Source organism: Sinohyriopsis cumingii, chromosome 5 (genome assembly GCF_028554795.1).
Source record: "Sinohyriopsis cumingii isolate HCF-2022 chromosome 5, ASM2855479v2, whole genome shotgun sequence".
Lineage (NCBI taxonomy): Eukaryota > Metazoa > Mollusca > Bivalvia > Unionida > Unionidae > Sinohyriopsis > Sinohyriopsis cumingii.
The window spans coordinates 54,988,163-55,011,795 of NC_142965.1; the positions used below are offsets into that span (position 1 = coordinate 54,988,163).

Sequence of the window (23,633 nt, forward strand, 5' to 3'; positions counted from 1 at the left end):
TTACTCCAATTCCTTCTCCTTTTCCTCCCAACTTTCTCCAAATTTATCCTCCTCCATGACTTCTCTATACGTTTCCTCCTTTCCACTTTCTCCTCCTCGACTCCTTTTCCTCCTCCACTTCCAATTTATACTGACTAGACTTGTCGACTCCGACTGCTCTGCTAGTCGTACTTCCGTCTCCACTCTTAGAGACTCGGGACTTGCTGAACCGGAAGTTCTGCCCCCAAAACGCTTCCTTACGAATCTTCTCTCTAAGATGTACCGCCAAATTACGAGTGGCTTTCTCGGAGTAATCTTATTTTCTCATAAATCTTCCCAGGAGAAATAAATTTTCGCTTGTTAGTTAGAAGTTATAATTCGGATCGAAATTGTTACCACACCTTCTGTCTCAATTCAGATTGGATGTCTCTTTGATTCGATCCAATCAAACTTAGCGGACAATGTCCTTCTCGCGGCCTGTCCACGTGGGGACGGATTTAAAACACGCCCCGTTCCTCGCGGTTCCTCTGCTCTTTGGACAAAGCGGTAACACCTAGGTGGGAAGTCGCTCGGTCTAACGCCTGTGCCGAATCACGATGCTAGATCTTCTCTCTGGTCACGGTAACCATCAAACCTTATACTAATACCTTAGTTTATACACGACTTACGATCTGGGCTGAGCAAGCGTGACAAGGGCCCGGTCATCACGCTTTACATTTAACATTCAGGCCTTGGATATGAAGCTATAATGGTGCCCATCCATCACTCTTTACATTCTCTGCTTTTGAAATACCATATTATGATGTAAAATAGAAGAGATAACTAGGATAAAAGAGATATAAAAACGTGGAGAATTAATGCATAAGTATATAAACAACTTACTAAAACAAAAACAAGAATTTAGCAGCAAAACAGTTCGAAATCTTTGTTTGAATGACAGGAAACATGTAGAAAACACGTAGGTAAAAAGTGAGAAAAAATTCAAATGAAAAACAGTATTGAATATGTAAACTACATGTCTGTTGTGTATATGTTGATACAGCTGCGCGATATGCGCATACAGGCATGCGGATAAGTTTCAAGGACTGGGGAGGGGGTAGAATTGGGGGTAAGGCACATGGACGTTTTTCACGCTGAAGCTGTGGATTGTACGCAATCAGTCTGTACAAGAGAAAATATCTTCATAACCGCTGATCAAGGCCGGATTAAGGGGGTAGGTGACCATGGGACAATTTCAAAAGCGCCCCCATCCATACAAACTATATTTTACTGCGTTGTCTCCCCCTGCCCCAAATTTAACTCGGCCGTGCCTCTGAGCATACGATATCATTGAAGAGAAGAATGAGATGATCATTTGAGTCGGTAGAGCAAACATAGAGTAAAAGGAAACAATAATCCAGAAATGGACACATGCATACACAATACGCATATGGTTTGACAAAGACTCATAAAATGTATAGAATCATTTAGCTTGAGATACAACGGGATACAAACAGACAAATAGATGGATGAACTGACGAATAGAAGGAAGAAATGAAATTCGAAATAAATTCGAATTTTTTTGCTTTGAAGATTTTGGAGAATGGAAGTTATATTATCAATCATAACAATAAATGTCTAGGTTCCTTCATTCTACTCTCTAGAACGTATATACGGTATCACTGTTCTAGTTTATAGGTAGGGCTACTAAATACTCACTATCGATTACATTTTTAAATGTCTAAGAAAGACCGTTTCCCCGTAATATCAAAGTGGGTTATCCTCCGGGCTTAGTATAGATGATCAAATAAAGTGTACATATCTGTAGTCAAATTAGCATAACCTTAACGAATAAACTGAATGATCGATACATTCAGGATTATGTGATTAAGTAGGCTAATAAACACTAGGTCATAAATCCCATCTATCAGGACCTAGAGGACCTTTTCAACTTTAGACTTTATTACAGGCACATCGAAAGGAGCACAAACTAGCTTGGAAAAAAAATCTGCTTTATATCAAGAAAAACTAACTACATATATTATATTAGTTTAAAAATGTATTATGCTGAGGAAATATACCACGAAAAAACCCGATTCAAGAGAAAAACACAGATCGTTCTCTTCCCCCCCCCCAAAAAAAAAAAAATGAATGGTCAGTCTCTAATAAACTAACTGCTGCTGTTTCTCTGACGATAGCTTGGCGGCTAAGATGTCAACATGGTGTGGTTTTAGAGGATTTGAGGTGGAATAAATCAGTGAACATGTTGAAACTCCCCTAGATAAAAACAACCCTTCGAACAATAATTCCGATGTACCTGGTTTGTTTACTGCAATTAGCCTATGTTTTTCTATTCACTTGTTACCTGGAGTTAAGTCATCTTGTCCCTCAAATTAATTGTTCACAGGCTCGTAACTACCTATGCGCATAAACTCAACAAAATGCATTTCAAACCAGTTATTTTAATGATTTGTTAATGTTGCAATCAACCTTCACATGAGACACATCACGTGATTTCATGACCACTGTTTACACTGAAAATACGTAACCACAATCTTTCTTGTTCGCTACCAGACGAGAGGAATGTCTTCGTCATTCTATACTTGCCTATGGCGAAATATGGTCTAGCTACGCGAGTGGCTGAGAAAGAAAGAAAGAAACCATTACGTGCCGTGATACAGTTATACTATTCACATGTGTAAGAGAATAATCACGTGCAAAATTTCTCCGCTAAAATATTGAAATTAAGAATTAGAATTTATGATCTACGTGATTTTACAGCCCTCACAACTCTAATGAATTTATGTTCTTTTTAGTCCACATTCGAATTGGTTTTATTTACACTTACAAGAAGAAATATCAAAATCAAATCTGAGAAATGTAAGCAAAGTATTAATACAACAGTTGCGTGTTTCTAATGTCAGCTCACCTTTCATCCAACTGACACAAGAAAATGTCAAGAATTTATTTCGTTCATCTTCTGCTTAAGTACTTCCTTTCAAATGCAGCAGTTGTGCTTACATACAGTTGGTGAGCTAGATAAAGGATAGATAAACAGACAGACACACAGACGGGAAGAAACATCATTAGTATATGCATACATGCGTAGTTATTACCATATATGGGCAGCAAAAGACAATCTTCTTGCGCTCTGTTAATTTTTCATGAGTCTCTTTCTGAAGCAGTATCTTTTATTTTTAACATCTTTTAAAGAACTTTAGTATATTTATCTTGACCTTTCATCTTAACGTTTGCTTGGGTTTATCTACCCTTGTTTATTTTAAAATTGTTACCTTTATATTTTCAGAACTTAAATTTTAATTGGGACTATATGGACAGAATTGTTCTGTTAAATTACATACATACATACATACATACGGCCCCGAGTGGCCGAGTGGTATAAAGCGCTCATCGTTACGAATCATTGCCATGTCACCTCTGTCTACGTGGGTTCGAGTCTCTGGTTCGGCCAATGGGGGTATGTGAGAAAGCTTGCCAGTAGCTTCCCTTGGGTTGGTGGTTCTTTCCTGGGTTTTAACGGGTTCTTCCTCCACCATTTATACCGGCCGCTATGTATAGCCTATATAGTGCTAAAAATGGCGTTAAACCTTATAACAATAACATACATACATACATACATACATACATACATACATACATACATACATACAATTTAACTTATTTATGTTATTGTGTATATATAAGAAAATAAATTCGTCCACTTACAGCATCGTGTTCATGCTTTAACGTAAATAGAATCCGACTGAACTTTGAAATCAGCATCAAATATACATAAATTTGCCATCTAGTTGGATAAGAAAAAACTCGAATAAGAAAGAAAATAAAAGATTACCTACAAAGCCAGTCTTTTTCCAAGCCCTCCATTCTAGAATTATTCCATTTTAAATTACTGTGTATTTACCAGACCAAGTACACTTTGTATGATAGTTACATTGTTTGTAACTAGCGCCTTTGTGTATAATTGATCTCGTTGGCAGGCCGAGAAAAAACAGAAGCTTTCCATATTTGAGTGCAGTAGAACAAAAGTTAGAAGTGTGACCTCCTCCTTCTCTCTCTCTCTCTCTCTCTCTCTCTCTCTCTCTCTCTCTCTCCTGTGTTGCATGTTTAGGCTCGAATAAACAGTAACAAAAGAAAGAGTGAAATCAACATGCTTGGAAAATTTAACAAATAATGTTTTTCTCTGGAAAAACACTATAAAAATAAAAAATAAGAACTTACGGTTTTAAGAATCAAATCCAAAATAATCCAAGAATAATCCACGAATTAAATTTTAAAAGTCCTATTAATGAAATGTTCCGATGAATTTAAGTTTGAGTCCCGAGGAAAATCCAAGATGGAAGGTGATGACGTATGCTGTATCCTGCACAGTGCTGTTGTCTATAATTCCTTGTAGAAACAAAAGAAATAACACTCCAGTGTTGGATATCCAAAAAAAAAATTTAAGAAATGTCTTTGTCCAAGAATTCTGTATAAGCACTACAAATTTCCAGAGAAACGAATTAATCTTTTAAAATCCAAATAATCTCAAGAAAAATTAACGTAAAACTGGCTACAACAGAAGAAAACGACTTGACATCAAGTGTTTTAAGCCCAGACTGAGATTATTTCTCTAAAACAATGGTTATACAGTAATTTGAAACGCCGAATAGGTACTTGTATGAGCGTCACGTGATCACGTTTACATCACGTACTCCCAACATGGCCCTGACAAAAACCAATAATTGTACTCTAAAAATAAAATTTAAAATGTTGTTTACTTCACTAAAACTATTTAGAAGTCTAGAGTCACGTATCCAATACAGCCTCGATCTCACCCTTATTATTCCCACAATAACAACAAATAAAAGAGAACTTGTTCACGTGGCTGTTACTAATTCTGAATTAAGGTCAGGAACTAGGTCAGCCTTAGGTGTTTACAGTTAGAGTCAAGTCAAACAGATTTTCTGGAAAAAATTGCCAAATCACGTAAACAAGATTATATTATAGTAACATGCAATAAAATAGAAAAATTAAACTGAAAAACAAGCAATTTAATTAAAATAAACATGAATTAAATGAGATATACGTAACACTTTTCCCCTTTAAGAAAAAGAAAGATTTATATGATAAAGCTTTATTTTAACCATAGATAAATTATACATGAGCAAAAAGAAAAACAAAAGAAGAACTCTTATGAATTATAAACAGTGTACATGAAATAATACATTTATACACACGGGAAAGTGATCGGCTTTTAAATAATCTTTTACCTTGATGTGCCTGATGATAAGATTTTATTCCTGTAACAACAAACTCAACCTTAGCAGTCTTTGATTTTCTTTTTCATCTTGCCAATGAAAGTAAAGGGATTGGTGTCACGAAACACAAGAATCAAAGAAGGAGCTGAATTAAGGTAAACTTCAAAATGTTGTAATGCCAATATCAAAGCCAAATATTCCTTTTCGATTGTTGAATAATTTTTTTGATGCATATTTAGTATTTTAGAAAAATATCTCACTGGATGATCAATACTATTTTCATCTTCTTGAATCAAAACTGCTCCAACCCAAACATCACTTGCATCAACAGACACTTTTTAATGATTGGCTGAAATTTGGAGCTGTAAGAACTGGCGCGCTTTTAAGTTTGGCTTTTAACTTGTCAAAAGCCTCCTGATATTTTTCAGTCCAAAGGAACTTGTTTTTCTTACTCAATACATTTGTCAGGGGTTCAGCAATTATAGAACAATTGGAACAACATTTCCGATAATATCCAGCCATTCCTAAAGATCGCATCAGTTGCTTTGTATTTACAGGCACAGGAATTCAGAGAGAACCTTGACCTTAGCATCTATAGGTTTAACTTGTCCATGTCCCACAATATGTCCTAGAAAAGTTACACTAGCACGACTAAACTCACTTTTGGATAAATAATTGTCAAACTTGCATCTGTGAGTCTGTCAAAGAATTTCCGAATTGTTGCTAAATGTTCTTTCCAGGTGTCGTTATAGATGATGATATCATCGATGTAAGCATCACAGTTGTCTAGACCAAAAGTAACCATATTCATGAGACGTTGAAATGTACATGGTGACCATTTCATCCCAAACGGCATTACTTTATAGTGATAAAGTCCATCTGCAGTCACGAATGCCGAAATTTCCTTTGTTCTTTCCGTTAGTTGAATTTGCCAAAATCCTTTCAGATGGTCAAATTTGGTGACATACTTGGTATTTCCGATCTTATCAATACAGTCATCGATTTTTGGTAATGGAAACGACTCTGGTTTTGTCACACTTTTCAACTTCCTATAATCAGTGCACATGCGGAATGTTTCATCTGGTTTTGGAACAAGTATGCATGGTGAACTCAAGTCACTTTTACTGGGCTCTATAAAAGCATTCTCCAGCAAATACTGAATTTCTTTTTTCAAGTATTCCTGTTTGATAGGGTTTATCATGTACTGGCGTTGTTTCAAATGTTTGGAATTTACAATTTAAACGTCATGGAAAACTTTGTCCATTCTTGTAGGAACATCTGGAAATAAGTGTTCATGTTCAAATAATAACTGTTTAAGTTCATTTCTTTCGTGCCCTTGCAAATGTGAAAGTTTCTGGTCCAGATCTTTCATCATTTCTGAATTCCGAAGGTTTGTCATTCCAATATCAGTAGAATACGATGATATTCCTTCATTTAAATCTTCACTGAGTGGGACAAATACAACTAAATTAATTGCATGTTAAAACCTGGCTATATCTTACAATATATTGGTACTCCTATACTTTATTTAGATCCCAAGAACACTAATATTATAACGTAACTCATTCATTTTCTTCTTAACTTTGTAATGGCCGTAATATCGAATCTGAATAAAATTTTGAAGAACGGACAAGAGAGACCGAATTCTATTACCAGACTCAAACGTTCTCTCCATTGTAATCCTGTCAAAGAAGAAATTCACTTTTGACTTGAACTGCTGAATGATAAATTCAAGCATAATTAGCTGGAAAGTTCCAGATCTAAAATTTGACCTTTGTCCCGATTGGACAGATTTGGGAAGACCTAATTGAGTAAGAACAAACTTTATCAAAGTTTTTACTATGGTTTAGATTTAATATTCCTCAAAGGAACCTTGTTGACTTGTTGACGCACACATAATGGTCAATAGGTATTGGTTATCTGACTTGGTCTTAGGTAAGGGAACAACCCAATCTAATATAATTCTACTAAATGGTTCGTCAAAGGCAGAAATAGGTTGTATATGAGATTTATGTATTTTCTAATTGGGTTGTCCTACTATTTAACAACAAGTATGACAAGATCTACAGTATTTACCAACATCACTTTTGATTTTCGGCCAATAGAAATGAGTCAAGATCTTGTGATAAGTCTTATTAATTCCTAAATGACCAGCCAAAGGAGTTTCGTGGGCCAGACTAAGTATTTCCTGTCTTTATGATTTTGGAACTACATTTTGATAGTTCAATGACCACTAATCACCAGCAGGTACCTCGGGAGGTCTCCATTTTCTCATAATAATTCCATTTGTAATGAAATAACAGACAGGAACTTCAGCTGCTTCGGTTTCACTTATGGCCCTTTGAAACAAACAGGTGATCTCAGGATCATTTTACTGTTGGACGACAAATGATTGTCGTTTATCACCCTGATTAGAATAAAGAGAATGAGTACTTAAAAGAGGGTCAATGTGATCAATACTCTTTGATTGATCCAAACAAGGAGTGAAAGTGACCTCATCAAGCGCCTGACCAATACATGGGTCAGCTAAAGGAATACTTTCCTTATCAGCATCATTCTCAAGAGCTTCTTTGCCATAGCTCTGGCAACTGCACAAGCTGGGGAAAAATCAAGGAACTCTAATTCTTTTTCAACTGGATCGACTTTCTGATCCAAACAAGGCTTGTCAATTACAAGTGGATTAACCACATCCTTGTCTCCAGCTAGGTCGTTGCCTAGTAATAAATGAATGTCATCAATGGGAAAACAGACATTGGGATGACTGTCACTGGTCCTGAGACAGTCTGATGACAAATGTACATAATGGAGAGGAACATTAACAAACCCACACTCTACTTCCTGACTAAGAACACTCTTATTAAAAGAAGACTTCTCAGAAAAAGTCAGAGTGCCTGACAATAAAAGACTTTGAGAAGCTCCTGTGTCCCTTAAAATATTAATAGGGATATGATTGGCCGAATCACCCAAAAGTGATATAGAACCCTTCGATATGAATGGTTCAGATTCTCCATAATAAAATCAGACTGGGGTTTATTAGATCCAACAAACATATTGCTTTCAATACATGACCGTAACTTTAACCTCTTAGAAATAAGAGCACGTGGAATAGGTCTGTCTTGATTCTGATGCCTATTTTTCAATTTGCAGTAATCAGAAATAACGTGTCATTTTTTCTTGTAATAAGTACACGTAGGAAGAGACAATGATCTTGAATGAAGTTTATCAGAAGCTTCATTTTTAGAAGTTTAAGTTTTATTTTGAGTTTAAGAAGGGCTTGTATTATGCTGAAATACTTTTGTGCGCGAAGACTGCTGAGGAGAATTATTTTTTACAAGAGGAACTTTATGAGTTAAAGAATACTCATCGGCAGCTAGAGTAGCATTTTCCAAGGTTTCAATCTGATGCTCGTAAATGTCATATTGGACACAGTTTTTAAAATCTTCATGTAACACAAAGTGTTTGAGACCTTCATAATCTTGTTCAACTTTCTTGGCTAAGCACTATCTATCAAACAACTGCTCTTTTTCTCTAGCATATTCGACATGAGTTTTTCCAGCTTCGTTTCTATAGTTTGTGAATTTTTGCCGATAACCTTCAGGGACAAACCCATAACCCCTTCAGATGCACTTTTTAACCACATCATAGTCACCACTTTGGTAAACTGACAGTGAATTGTAAATATCACTAGCCATACCAGTGAGTACACATTGTAATAATGGAGTCCAATGCTCCCTTGGCCATTTCAAATTTTCAGCAACATTTTCAAAACGAGTAAAATATTTGTCTACCTCATTTTCTCTGAAATGAGCGCTAACCTATTATTCTTTGCAAGATCAAAAATTAAATTTGGATTTGAAGTATGAAAGTGTTTTTCTCTTGACAGTTCCATTTCTTTCATTCTACATTCATGTTTCCTTTCTTTCTCTCTTTCTTCCTTCTCTAATTGCATTTGTTTTTCTTGTAACTGCATTTCCTTCTGTTTATCTTCTTTACCTAACGCATTTGTATCTGTTTTTCTTTCTCTCTTTCCTGTCTCTCTCTCTCTCTCTCTCTCTCTCCTCTTTCTCAAATTGTAACTGCATTTCTTTTTCTTGTAACTGCATTTGTTTTTCTTTCCTTATTCTTCCTTATCTAACTGCGTTTGTTTTTCTTTCTCTCTTTCCTGAAGCTCGAGCTTCCTTAACTCCAATTCCATTTTGTATTTTTGTTTTAATTATTTTACTTTTATACCAGAGTCTGATACATAATTACTGATCGAAACCAAACCACTTTTATCCAAAACATTCTTTTCTACCAAATACTGAACCAAAATATTTCTTATTTCTTGTTTCGTTAAGGAAGCTTTTACCTCAGAAAGATCGTATTTTCTGGCAAGTTGAATCAATTCATCTTTTTTGAAAACATCTAATTGTTCCTGGGTAGGATTTGAAGGAACGATTTCCACTTTTGATGACATTTTAGAAAAAGCTTGTCGATTACACTAAGGATTTCAAAAACATGGGGAATTCAAATTTTTTATATAAAAAAAACAATGAAGTTTTCTGAAACATTTAGCCAAGCTTTTAATATCGAGGATAAGCGCCCAATTATTATGTTACGTGTTTAGGCTCGAATAAACAAAAACAAGAGAGAGAGAGAGAGAGAGAGAGAGAGAAAGAGAGAGATAGAGAGAGAACAAGCTTTGAATAATTTAACAAATAATTTATTTCCCTGGAAAACCACTATAAAAAATTTAAAAAATATGAACTTACGGTTTTAAGAATAAAATCCAAAAATAATCCAAGAATAATCGACGAATTAAATTTTAAAAGTCCTATTAATGAAATGTTATGATGAATTCAAGTTTGAGTCCCGATGAAAATCCAAGATGGAACGCGATGAAGTATGCTGTATCCTGTACAGAGCTGTTTCTACAGTTCCTTGTAAAAACACAAAAAATAATACTCCGGTGTTGGACATCCGAATAAAATTTTTAAGAAATATCGTTGTCCAAGAATTCTGCATTAGCACTCAAATATTTCCAGTGAAACGAATTAATCTTTTAAAATCCAAATAATCTCAAGAAAAATTAACATATAACTCGAAAACTGGCTACAACAGAAGAAAACGACTTGACATCAAGTGTTTTAAGCCCAGACTGAGATTATTTCTCTAAAACAATGGTTATACAGCAATTTGAAATGCAGAATAGGTACCCGTACGAGGGTCACGTGATCATGTTTACATCACGTATTCCCAACATGGCCCTGACAAAAAACAATCATTTTACTCTAAGAATAATATTTTTTTTTAAATTTTACGTCACTAAAACTATTTACAAGTCTAGTGTCACGTATCCAATGCATCCTCGATCTCGCCGTTATTATTCCCACAATAAAATAATTGTTTTTAAAAAGAACTTGTTCATGTGGCTATTGCTAATTTTGAATTAAGGTCAGGAACCAGGTCAGCCTTAGGTGTTTACAATTATATTCAGGTCAAACATATTTTCTGAAAAAAATTCAAAATAACGTTAACAAGATTATATTATAATAGCATGTAATAGAATTTAAAAAAATGGAAACTGGCAAACAATTAAATTAAAATAAATATGAATTAAATCAGAGATACCTAACTCTCTCTCTCTCTCTCTCTCTCTCTCTCTCTCCAGTAAGACCCTTAATCCTTAATGTTAATCAACAATTTTTTGATAGTTTAACTAAAAGACTTGCCTTTTGACGAATGTTCCCAAAATCGGCATTTTCAACAAAAACAGTTACCAAAATTTATCTTGCTTATTTTATTGCTGATATTTACATCTGCATAAAACAAAAAGGAAAGTAAATAAAAATTGGGATTACGTTAATTTATTAAATAGTCGAGAGAGAGAGAGAGAGAGAGAGAGTGTGTGTGTGTGTGTGTGTGTGTGTGTGTGTGACATATTCACATACACCAATCTTTCCGTCCCATATTCACATACACACATGCATATGCAAATAGTCCAACTAGCTGTAAAGGCAGAAAAAAGACTAAAGCTTGCTTTGTTATCTACATTTCTTTATTTTCAATGACAATGTTTTCGAACAGAATTCTTTGGAAGACTATGTACCCGATTTCCTAATATGTAATTGCATATATGAAAGAAGAATGCTTTGTGTTTCTAACCTGCGACTTCTCTAATTACTAAATTACTACTTTTCAGACAAAGAAATGAAAATATGGTAAAGATTTTTCACACAGAAAGTGTTACCCACCCTGTTTTGACGACACATATCCGAATAGTAGATAGTCACAAACCTGTTATTAGCTAGGGTACGTAAGTCGTTCATTGTGAACATAGTGATGATGGAGTTTTCACTATATTACTTACTTTAAAAATAATTCATCTTTATGTTTACCTGTCACACATAGAATCTAGAAATATGTTAATGGGCAAAGGATGCCCCATCTTGGTGCCTAAAAGTGAATTCCAAACGCAAAACTGAACCGGACGCTCGGATGGATATAAACAACATCGTATGTTTTACCATCTTCTATTTAGTGAGACACAATAAGGGGCCAGTAAATGTGTCTGCGTGTGCAACATCGGTTCGTTATTGTAAAACAGAATAAGGCATGAACTTCCAACGGTGAATATAGAGCCATGTATACGGGCAAATAAGGTAAACAGTTATCAAAAGAATATAGCTATATAGAGCTTTATTCTCTGTGTACATCAGTGTCAGCCATAACATAATAGCGTCGTAGAAAAAAAAGGCAATCCTTTAGTGCTGGTTGATATATGACATAACAAAAGACCAAAGTAGGCCTGATATCGTTCATCGTGATGACATAACCCACAGGCAAAAGGTAAAAAGGGCACTGTAGTTAGACATCGGCTGTGTGAGCTTATATGTATAGTGTATGAGGCAGTCATTTATTTACCTTTCATTTCAGTTAAACAATATTTACCTACATTCTAGACGTCTTCGTTACAGGTAGACGAAAAAAAATATACGAGGCAAAACCATTTTGGAGTTTCGTAAGTTCTTTTTCTACTTTTCTTACAAAAAGGGATTAAGGCATGGAAATCAGTAATCTTCTCTGCGGTACTTCAGAACCAACGGGACAAAGATGGCCAACAAGAACTGGAAAAGCATTTATTGTTTTCTTTTGAGGAAGTTGGCATTTGCGACCATTAGTAACCATGACGTGTGTCTACACGCCACTTGCACAACACGCATAGATTCATGTAAATGATGACTCAGAACTTATCGCCTCTAGTGTCTCCGACCGAAACAAGAGTACATATTTCGCGTTAATATTGTATTGGAGGTATTGACAACTGCTTCAACAGATGAAAATACGACGCTTTGTCATTATCTCTTCTCGTTGGAGTACTTGTTGACGAAGCAATAGAGGTATAAAATAAGTGAAGTCTGAGATTAATATATAGAGGTTTTGAAAACCACCTAACCCACACAAACACTCACATTCATTTGTCTCATATAAAAGAGACTCTCAATGTTCTGCAGGTTCATGTGGTTGATTGGATGAAAAGGCCAGAGGAATTTATCCATGGCATTTACTTTTCGCAAACCACAATGCTCTTATGTTTCCAAAGGGTATCCTTTTATTGGTAAAGGATTTGAGAGTGCACTGGATTTTCTAAAAACAAAAATGAGATATAAATTATGAAGTTTTGATCCGAATAGAAATTCGCATCGTGATGTTTTGAAAACTATTGTACAAAACTTTAGCTGCATGACATGAATGGATTTTTTTTAATAATAATTTTAACTCCAACACTTCTTTTATATAGCATTTATTACTTCAAAAATTAAAATTAAGCTTGACATTAGAGAATCAAAACGAAATCTTTTAACTGGCATTATTTTTTTTTCACTATCTACCATACAATAATAAAAAAAATTGAAACAGAGAACATGGGAAAAGTGAATTTGTTTTGTGCAAAATATTAAACCTTGGTTTCAAATAGAAAAGGTAGAAAAGACATATCGTTTTCCAACAGAATGACCGCTCCCGTGGCCTAGTCATTAGAGCGTGTGCCTCGGATGCGGAAGATCCCGGGTTCGAACGCCGGCCGAGTCATACCAACAAATTGTAAAAATGGTACTAACAGCTGCCTCGCTAGGCGCTCAGCATTAAGAGGTTAGTGTTAGGACTGGTCGGCCTGGTGTCAGGATAATGTGACTGGGTGGGACATCGTGCAACATGTATGATACCCCAGGGCTAGATACCTCTATAAACTGCCACACTGCAGACATTATTGCGACACGACTGAAACATTGTTAAAGCTGCGTTCAAAACAAAAACTTCACCTGCACCTAATTAGGCACAGCTATGCTTCTATCCTGATATCAAATTAACCCATGATTTGCCTTTTGATCTTGTGTTCAACCGACTCTGAGGGATTCATTTGCCTTAAAAATAAACTAATGTTTCATCACATCAGTAAAGAGTTTAAAACACAGCGTCCTTGGTGACATGTAGAAAACAAGGGATACGCAGATGCTCCCAGTCTGCTCTAGCATTCCTGGTCTTTGCAACAGATAGTTGTTACCATGTTTGTTAAACGTTTTTTAATTGTTACATCAATGTTTGAAAATGCGTGCACAAGAAACTGTGTCATTGTTCTCCATCGAATAGTCCTTGGATGGAATCATTCGTCATATTGCAAATGCTGCCTTCCTGAAAACACGTCATAGATATAAGTTCAACAAGTTAATAAGAAAAAAGTATACAGATGCTCCAAAATATTCTAACGCAACCGTCGCTTTATTACTCCATGTATCAATGGACTCAGTTACGTCACTCAGCTGGTTCAGCTAGATGCCAAGCTTTTTAAGAAAACTAACACTTGTTGGTCTGTGTAATGCTCAGGCAGAAAGCAGAAGAGGTAGTAATGCAGGTCGCGGACGTTCAACTGGTTCGAGCGGTTTCGGAGGGGCAGATATTTCCTGTAATTATAAAAATAAACAAATACATACATACATACATACATACATACATACATACATACATACATACATACATACAGAGAGACAGATAGATAAATAGATAGATAGACAGACAAACAGAGACAGAGACCGAGAGAATAATAACTATATATGTATTATATTTATTCTATTTTAGTTATATAATTTTGAGACTGATTTAAAGAAATGTTCAAACATGTAGCATATGAAAATGATGCTGAATGCATTGTTTTTTAGAAAAAAAAAGTCTAATAAGAAATAATTGCCCGAGGAACAGAGACAACCGCGAAACAATTTTCACAATCATGAAGTTGATAACTTGATAAGAATATTTGTATAATACGGACTTTGTGCAAACGCTTGTGTGAGCATTCATAGAAGAAGAAATACAAAAATTTAACCCGTGCATTATTGTTTACTTACAAGATCATTTGCTAGGCACATCCTTATGCAAAGGAGATTGTAAACAAGAAATAATTATCCTTCCTTCAATATGGGTTTGCTAGGTATCACATCCAACCGTCGTTTTAAAAACTATGTATGATAAATAGATAGATAGATAATATGGTTGAATTATATTATCACCCTACAATTATTAGGTCTGAAATCTTTGCTAATTGTCATAATAACGTAACTGCATTAAATCCCCTTTTAAGTTCTCCAGTTATTCTTTATCTTTAATTTTGAGTAGAATAGAATCGTCGGTGAGGTTAGGCTATTTCCCTTGGTGAATATGCTAGAAAACGACTTATTGCAGGCTGCCATTGATAGAAAATCAAAATATCGTAAATCAAATTTGTATTTCTCTTTGGTCATAAATCTATACGTAACTAAAATTCAAGTTTGTTTCTGAAAAGGCTATCATATACTGAAAATATCGCAGTTTTAAACATTTTGGGGTCTTATTTAGTTTTGACCATACACTCTGACGGTACGTTATACTTCACTGTGATTCCATTATCTTAAAGGGATAAAAAATGATAAATGGAACAATCAGTAAAGGAGAAAAAATTAGCGCATTGCCCTTCTTATGGCTAAACCCAGGGAAAATTGCTATAAATATTTCTATATTTAATATCAGTCTTATTCAAGCTTTTAGAGAATAATTGTACACTTTTGTTGCGTTTTCTTATACCTCTGCAAGAAAAGCTTTCCGTGTCTTTTTCCCATTCTTCGTGTTATCTGCCGGCAATTGACGACTTCTTATTATCCACCCATTCAAACCAGCCTCGATCTCATTCATAATTCTTTGACTAGTTTCCACTTCCGGCAGTCGGGTTTTAGAAACCCCTTTTAAATTGAGGACTTTCATCATACTCTCTAGTTTTTCTGTATCTAAATCATTCCCTTTTTTCTCATAGAGTTCTGGTTCCAAGCTGTACAGATTATGTCTGGATATTTCAGTACTTTTGTTTTTCTGTTTTTGGAGCGATTTCAATGATTTTTCATCTTGCAGCATAAATGTCAGAAATTTCAAGAACGGCGCATCATCAATAACAAGGCTGCTTCTATGGATATAGAGGTATAGTCTGCAAGTAAGTGTTTCTTTCATTTTCTGTAAGGTGTAGTTTGCGAATCGTCTTTGAAACAGTCGCTCATAATTCTCTTTACTTAATACCAGTACATAGGACTCGGTGGTTATTATTGCCGTCTCTAAGTAGGTAGATAGTCCAAGAGCAACTTCCAAAATACCTGAACATATAATTTGAAACATTACATACCTGATATAATAAAATTTGATAAATGGAAATAGCTATCATAATTATCTTGTGATAATATAAGAATAATTAAGATATGTTTTAGTTTGATTGTATTTGTTTTACTCTTCTATTCCTCTTCCGAGATTAAACTGTTCATTCGAATCACACGATAGTACAAAAAGTTGGAACACATCGTGACTGTTCTACAAATACCCATTCTCACCTCCACGGTTATTTCTGCGAGACAAAATATGCATCGGTTGTATCCTGGCGCAGTACTTTACAGAAAAATCATACACTGTGTTAGCCAAAAATGTCGTCGCAGGAAAGAAACCGCAATCTATTCAAGCCAGTTCTGTATTTTTACGAGTGGAGTGACCGTTGGATTGACAAAAACAAGTTACAAATGAGAAAATAGTTCATTGCACATGAAACATGTTCTGATTCGATCATTTTTTTCGTACATAGGCGAGGCGGTCCGATTTGCAGCTTTCAGCATACACAAGATGTATGATCTATATGAATGATCTCGAAGCTACGAATGCAAAATTGCATCTCGAGTTGTTTTGCCGATCACTCTATACATACATACATACATACATACATACATACATACATACATACATACATACATACATACAATTTATGCACTGCATAATTAGTGTTGTGCTGACATTGCACTACCTAATATATACAATCATCGATCTATTCATCCATACATATCGATCCATCCATCTATCCATGTATGCATACATGCATGCATACATACATACATACATACATACATACATACATACATACATACATACATACATACATACGAAACACATCTACATAATTTTTGGTTTGATCATAACATTTACGAAGACATGTATCTCATAAATACTTAAATTCATCAACGGTGAGAATGTTCAAATGAATGACTGTTCGATTTTAGTTCTTAAAACAGAAGATTTTAAACCTCGCCGACTGAACTACTTGCAGACTAACAGGCGGATATGTGTTGAACAGAGAAAAAGAGAAAAAGAAACAAGCAGACTGAGATGGGATAAACGTAGGCGGGATGCATACCTACGTATTCGTTCGTTCCCAAAAGACACATCTGGAAGGGTTTGTGTTGCTGGCGCCTTTGTCTCAGAGTTTCGTGCGGTGAGCGAGTGAGCCAGTAGTTCCTGGCAAAACAAAGTCACATAACATGCCTTCTTTTAACGTGGTCTATGGTCAATGTAACTTATTTTCCGATATTTGCAAAACATTGGGATTGAGTGGGCCCAAGTTACAAATTAGCCATTCCTTGTAATGAAATAAAATACATTGATTGATCGCGATAAATGGTATCATTCATTATATGCCTTATTACAAAAACAGAAATTCTCCATATAAGAAAACGTTTTAACACTTAACAAAAATCATCAAGACAAATTTCAACTCAAACAGTCTCAACAACATTCTCTCTAAAACAATCGGTACCAGTAACTATGCATATGGATAATATCAAATTTGAAATCGAAAATACCTTTGGGTCCTTGCGCATTTTCTTTACAGTATATATCAATATAACCCAGATTTTCATCAATCGTTTCTCTCAAACTTGCTTGCATGAGTTCTCATTTCAAATTAATTCATGAAACGGACAGAATTATATTATTGTGCGAGTGTTGGATAGAAAAACATTTAAATTATATTTTGTGTTTCATAAATTTCACGTACAAATAAAAAATGTATGATTATATTTATCACATGATAAATATCACGTGTTTATCTATTAATATTTTAAATAAGTGTAGTTAAATCGCATTGAGGTACAGATGGATGTCCAACACGTTAAACCTCGTCATAGTGCGATATCATGTCGTCATTTCTGATTTTTTGGAACTTTTTAGTGCTTAAGAGACAGATTTAGACTGTAACAGCATCAATTTTTGGTGCATTTGTTCATTCAAATAAGGTCCAGAAGAGTTTCCATTTCCGACCACAGAATGGGGTACTGAGTTTTGTGAGAGCTCTGGTCGTATTTAATATATTTTACTCACCTTGGCAAGAGATCTGGCAGAAGAGTTTCCATTTCCGACCACAGAATGGGGTACTGAGTTTTGTGAGAGCTCTGGTCGTATTTAATATATTTTACTCACCTTGGCAAGAGATCTGGCAGAAGAGTTTCCATTTCCGACCACAGAATGGGGTACTGAGTTTTGTGAGAGCTCTGGTCGTATTTAATATATTTTACTCACCTTGGCAAGAGATCTGGCAGAAGAGTTTCCATTTCCGACCACAGAATGGGGTACTGAGTTTTGTGAGAGCTCTGGTCCAGAGTAATTTCCATCTCACCGCTGAAACAAAATTCAGTACAGAAAGGTTTTAACATACGCCTTAAATAAATGTTGTCCCTAACAACGATTTTATCAGTTAAGATTAAAATATTCACAAATAATAAAATTTTAGTTACCGTATCGTGAGGAAGATAGCACTATAAATTATAGGGGCACGAGCCGTGGGACTACATATATCACGTCGGACGAGCTATTCCACTAGTTGCACTACATGACAATGCAATCATCGAAATGTATATGTGTTCATGATCATAGCATGATGCAGAAACCTGTGTCAATAAAATATTTTCATTACAAATATTTCCTTGGATAATTTCACCTCTTTATTTTCACACCCACCACCCTCCACCAATGAGTGAAAATCAGTAAAATTCTGTATTTTCAAACCAACTGCACATGAATACCAAACAAAGTAATGGAAGTGATAGATGCAAACATTTATCAAATGAGGCCCTAGATATGTATGTATGTATGTATGTATGTATGTATGTATGCATGTATGTATGGTAGGTCGGTAGGTAGGTAGGTAGGTAGGTAAGTATTTGAACCATTAGCGAAATCGCAAACTGAGAATTGCAAATCATGTGTCCGTCCGGAGTCACTTCTGGATAAACAGCCGCCCATAACTTGTGACTTTGACCCTATTCTCAAACCCAACATATATGTTCTGCACTAAAGAAATCTCCCACAAGGCTACCCATAGATCATGATATATGGAAATACTAATGGATAACTTATCCATACCTCTTCTATTCAATATTTACCCCATGGCCAATCATGCAATCTGTTTAGAAGTGCCAGAAGAAGGAAACATTGTCCGCTAGGTCTCTTAGGCAGAAAATGGAGCATAATTCACTGCATCGTTTCGAAATGACAATTTGCTGTCCTTCTTGTAGACAAAGACACATGAACAGATATAGGAATAGAAACATATACAGCTATACATGTTTAGCAATTGTTTCCCATTGGTATGATCATTTTGTGTGTTTAATGATTTGTGATTAACGATTCAAAAAAAATTATATTAAAATCAAATACGCTCGTTCGCTACCTGAGTAAGAAATAGAGACTGTTCACTGGAAGTCCCTGCCTAGTGAGAGGTACACCATATTTCAAGGTTTCAAACTTAAGGGAGATAATCAGCTGCCTCTTCTGTTTTGGAGGCCAGTTTTGGAAGAGCGTATTTTCCTCCACGAACTTCACCTTGAGATCGTATTCTCTCTCCAAGACGTCTTGGACAGAGCGATTATACAGCTTACGATCAATGACTATCAAGTCAGTTTCTGCATCTGCTACTACACTCGCTGTCCGGAGACATTCCTCCTTGATCAGAGCGATCTCACCCACCGTATGACCTTCACCTAAAGGTTAAAAAATATTGGGTATACGTAATTTGTAAAACTGAATAAAGATTGAATCATAATGTGTATGTTGCAGTCGAATGACTCACGTCCATCGATCGTCTGCTAAGCAACAACAGCATCAGCAATGAAAAATAGATCGTACATTGTGAATTACTTGCTGGCTCGGTAAGACTAACATTTCAGGTCAATCCCGAACTTGATCTTTTTTGTACTCAAACTCAAAATTATAAATAGTGTGCTTTCCTGCAAGTTTTGTTAGTGTTACGACTCTATGGTCTTCAGCTATGTAACAGATAGAAGCAAGTTTAGTGAAATGAACAAATAATTTATTTCCCTAGACTATAAGGTGAAAATTCAAAAGATACTTTAAAGTATTGCGAATTAAATCCCACATAATCCTAAATGTTATATCGCAAGTCCAAAAGTATAGCATGTTCCGAATGAATTCCAATAGTCTTGAATGTTTGATGTAATACAATGATATAATCCAGAATGTCTTTGAATCAGTCCTAAATAATCCCAAGTTAGTGTTTTAATGAGAGAAAAAAGTCAATGAGCACTTTGTAATTTCAAGGAATAAATTAAATATATAATTCATCTCAAATTATATCTGAACACAACAATAACTGATTCCTCAGCTTGATCATAAAACAGGAATGAATAATTGTTTACCAAATCCTATATATACTAATTTTACATTTTTTACCTAGGAGAAATCAGGTCTTGAACTCAGATCCAATAAGCATCTTGTTTACCTCTTAGAATCGTTACAAAATCATGTAGATATAATCGTCAGTCATGGACCAAAATTAAGCACGCAATTTATAGATATACATAACATTTTAATAATATTAGAACCAGTAGCGTATTAAGGGTAAATGGCGTTCGAGGCAATTATGACGGCCCAAAGAGGTGTTGGTGCCCCAGGACCTCTAGCGCCCGGTGCAACTTCCTCGTCCGCACCCCCCCCCCCGGCCCCCGATAGTACGCTACTGGTTAGAACTAAACCATTACTTGGATTAATCCCTCAACAAACATGCTAAGTAATACTGATTCAAATTTACTCCAGGCACCACATCTTCATTTGGGCTTTGGAACTGGAATTTGGGTTTTGTGCCCAGTAGGTTTCGACAATACGTCCAAGTTTTTAGATCGTAATAAAACATCCCCACGCTCATGCTCATGTGCCAACTCAGCTCAAATTTCTTATTTCTGACCGACTAATGTTAGAACACGAACCAATCATACCTCAGAATTTTTAGGTGCGTATGAATTTAGTAAGAAAATGTTTATGTTGTTGTTTGTTTCAACCTTAGATCAGGTTAAGTTTAATCTGTATACACATAACAAAATATGATTGCAAGTTAGAACAAATGTCCTCTAAATATGGATGGAAGGGAAATTATTCACTCTCTCTCGCGCGCGCGCGCACACACACACACGACTTACCACAAGTCCATACTTTCTGACCAAGCATGACCCTATCGAGTGGGTCTTTTGCGCATGCTCTTTCAATTTGCTGGAGTATTTCATGGTTGTTCTCTTTATCTTGTTGTACGTAGACAGAGAGTGATCCTTTCAAGATTATATATAGCCTGGGAGGAAGAGAAAAAAAACGTGAGTACATCAGTTTCAAATTAGACTGAATTTAATGTTCTACTGGTATCTTTACATTAACCACTGTATTCATTACAAATGATATCCATAGTAGGATGTTCACTTCGCTGCTTAAAGGAAGACTTATTCATTGACACGAATGACGAATCACAATATATATATATATATTTCTGGGAAACTCAACATTGTGTTTGCATTACAAAACTATCAAAAGTGAAATACAGATCTTTTCTCCATTGATTTGTTGTTGTTTTTTTTCTTCCCCCAAACCTTTCCTTACTAATTGATATGTTACATTAATGACCAGCTTTGGGTCTAAAGGCACACGAGGAATGTTTTGATAACTTTACAAGTGATGCATAATTCTACGTGATTAAAGCACGATTTTAATTTAGTCCTGGTATGACTCAATGTAAGGCTACTTTCGAATTCTGGTGAAAAACAAGAAGAAAAAAAAAGAAACACTTACCGGTCACCTGTTTCTCCTTGCCGTATGATCACGTTGTCCACATTTCTCCTTTCAAACGCACAATGTCGTATCACATCGGCCACAATATCTATAGCGTAACAAAGTCAAATATAAGACGAAAATGTATGCCAGGTAAATATGAGGGCAGAAGCAAAATTAAGGACAGAAAATGTTAACCACTTACCCAATTTGTTTTACAAAAATAGATGTAACAATATTTGTTGTTGTTGTTTTGTTCGAGTTTTCCTTGGGGAATTGTTTGGTCCTTTGGTTTGTTTTTGCTTTTTTACGGCACATTTATGGGGCCCCGGGAGGCAGAGTGGTATTAGGCGTTTGATTTAATAAATCAGTGACATCTCGACTCTGCTAGCGAAGATTCGAGAGTCGGGGTTTGTGAGAAAGCTTGACGGTAGCTTCCTTTGTGTCAGTGTTTCTTTCCGAGGATTTTCCAGAGTAATTCCTCCACCATATATACTGGCCGCGTGTGCTGAAAAATGGCTTTAAGCCTATACCAACAGAAACAGACAAAGCGGCACGTTTACCACGGTATTAGCTATAACATGCCTTGAAAATGGAAACTAAGCGCCTTTCTCAAGGACACACCAAAGCAACCACCTAGGCTGGCTTGGGTGGGTATCAAATCCTCGACCCTTGGATTACGAGTCCGACGTTCTACAAACTGAGCGAGCGAAGGTGAAGTGAATGAACATGAATGTTCTGATGTTGTAAAAAATAAAGTTTACTTGAGCCACGTACATTAAAATTTAAACTTCGTGCATGAACTAAAACATGCCCGAGATCCTGGAAATTTTTGTTGTTGTTCCTGATATTGATTATGTCAGCTATTATTTAGTTGCCACATATATCCTTCAGCTCAAATATTCCTATTGTGCTCTTTTTCACTAGTGTAATTAGATCGATTTTTGCCATCTAACAAGCCAGTTCACTTCTTAAGCTTCTATGCTGACATTGTATCTAACTTGTTTTTTTAAATATAAATCTATATTTCAATTATAAAGGCATAAATCATTGTTTTTATAATACCATGAAGAGACAGTGGGTTTTGATGCTGTTGGGGGTGGGGGTCGGTTGTTTGTTTTTGTTGGTTTGCTCTTTTCAGATATGTTACGTGTTTAGGCTCTCATAAACAGTAACAAGAAAAAGTGAAGACAGCAAGCTTTGTAAAATTTAACAAATAATTTATTTCCATCGAAAAGCAAGGTAAAAATAAGAAAAAGATCTTACGGTTTTAAGAATCAAATCAAAACATAATCCAAGAATAATCAAATAATTAAACATTAGAAGTCCAAGCAATAAAATGTTCTAATGAATCTGAGTTCAACTCACGATGAAAATACAAAATGGAAGGCGATGATGTATACTATAGTCAGTATAATACTGAAGCGTCAACAGTTCTTTGTTGATCCACAGACAATGATATTCCAATTTTAAATTCCGAATAAAATTTAAATAAATGTCTTTGTCCAAGAATTCTGTATGAGCACTTAAATATTCACAGGGAAAAATTAATCTGTTAGAGTCCTAATAATTTGAAGAAAAAAATTAAAATTTAACTCCAACTGGTCACAACAAAAACAAAATACCTTGACGTCTAAGTGCTTTAAAGCCCAACTGAAATTATTTCTGAAAACACCACTATTAAATCTCGCTACTGCGCAAAACAGACTCCCGGATAAGGGTCAACCCTCCAGTAAAACCAGAATTACGAAGCTATTTACATGTCTAAAGTCAGTACTCCCAGTACAGCCTCGATTTCACGTTAAAAAGTATTTTTAAAAAGTTGTTTACTTACAATCATGAAATAAGGCCAGGAACTTGGTTGGCTTTTAGATATAAAGTTCTAATATTAGGTTTTCAAAAAACTGAACTGAATTTCTGGAAAATATCAAATCTAGTAAATAAAATTACATTGCAATGCATGTAAAATTATATAGAAAAATTTAAAACTAACAAACAAAC

At 35.3% G+C, this 23,633-nt stretch overlaps 1 protein-coding gene across 1 annotated transcript in view; it reads right to left on the reverse strand.

The window, feature by feature from the left end:
• LOC149799208 (uncharacterized) overlaps positions 1–23,633 on the reverse strand; it is a 40,288-nt gene continuing 16,655 nt past the window's right edge. Inside the window, exons 2-8 of the mRNA XM_089958161.1 lie at positions 21,654–21,741; positions 21,017–21,162; positions 19,255–19,564; positions 18,105–18,203; positions 16,945–17,045; positions 15,398–15,865; positions 1–251 (exon numbers count right to left, since the gene is read on the reverse strand). Of these exons, the coding sequence (XP_089814287.1) occupies positions 1–251; positions 15,398–15,865; positions 16,945–17,045; positions 18,105–18,203; positions 19,255–19,564; positions 21,017–21,162; positions 21,654–21,741 (1,463 nt within the window). The remainder of the gene's footprint in view (positions 252–15,397; positions 15,866–16,944; positions 17,046–18,104; positions 18,204–19,254; positions 19,565–21,016; positions 21,163–21,653; positions 21,742–23,633) is intronic.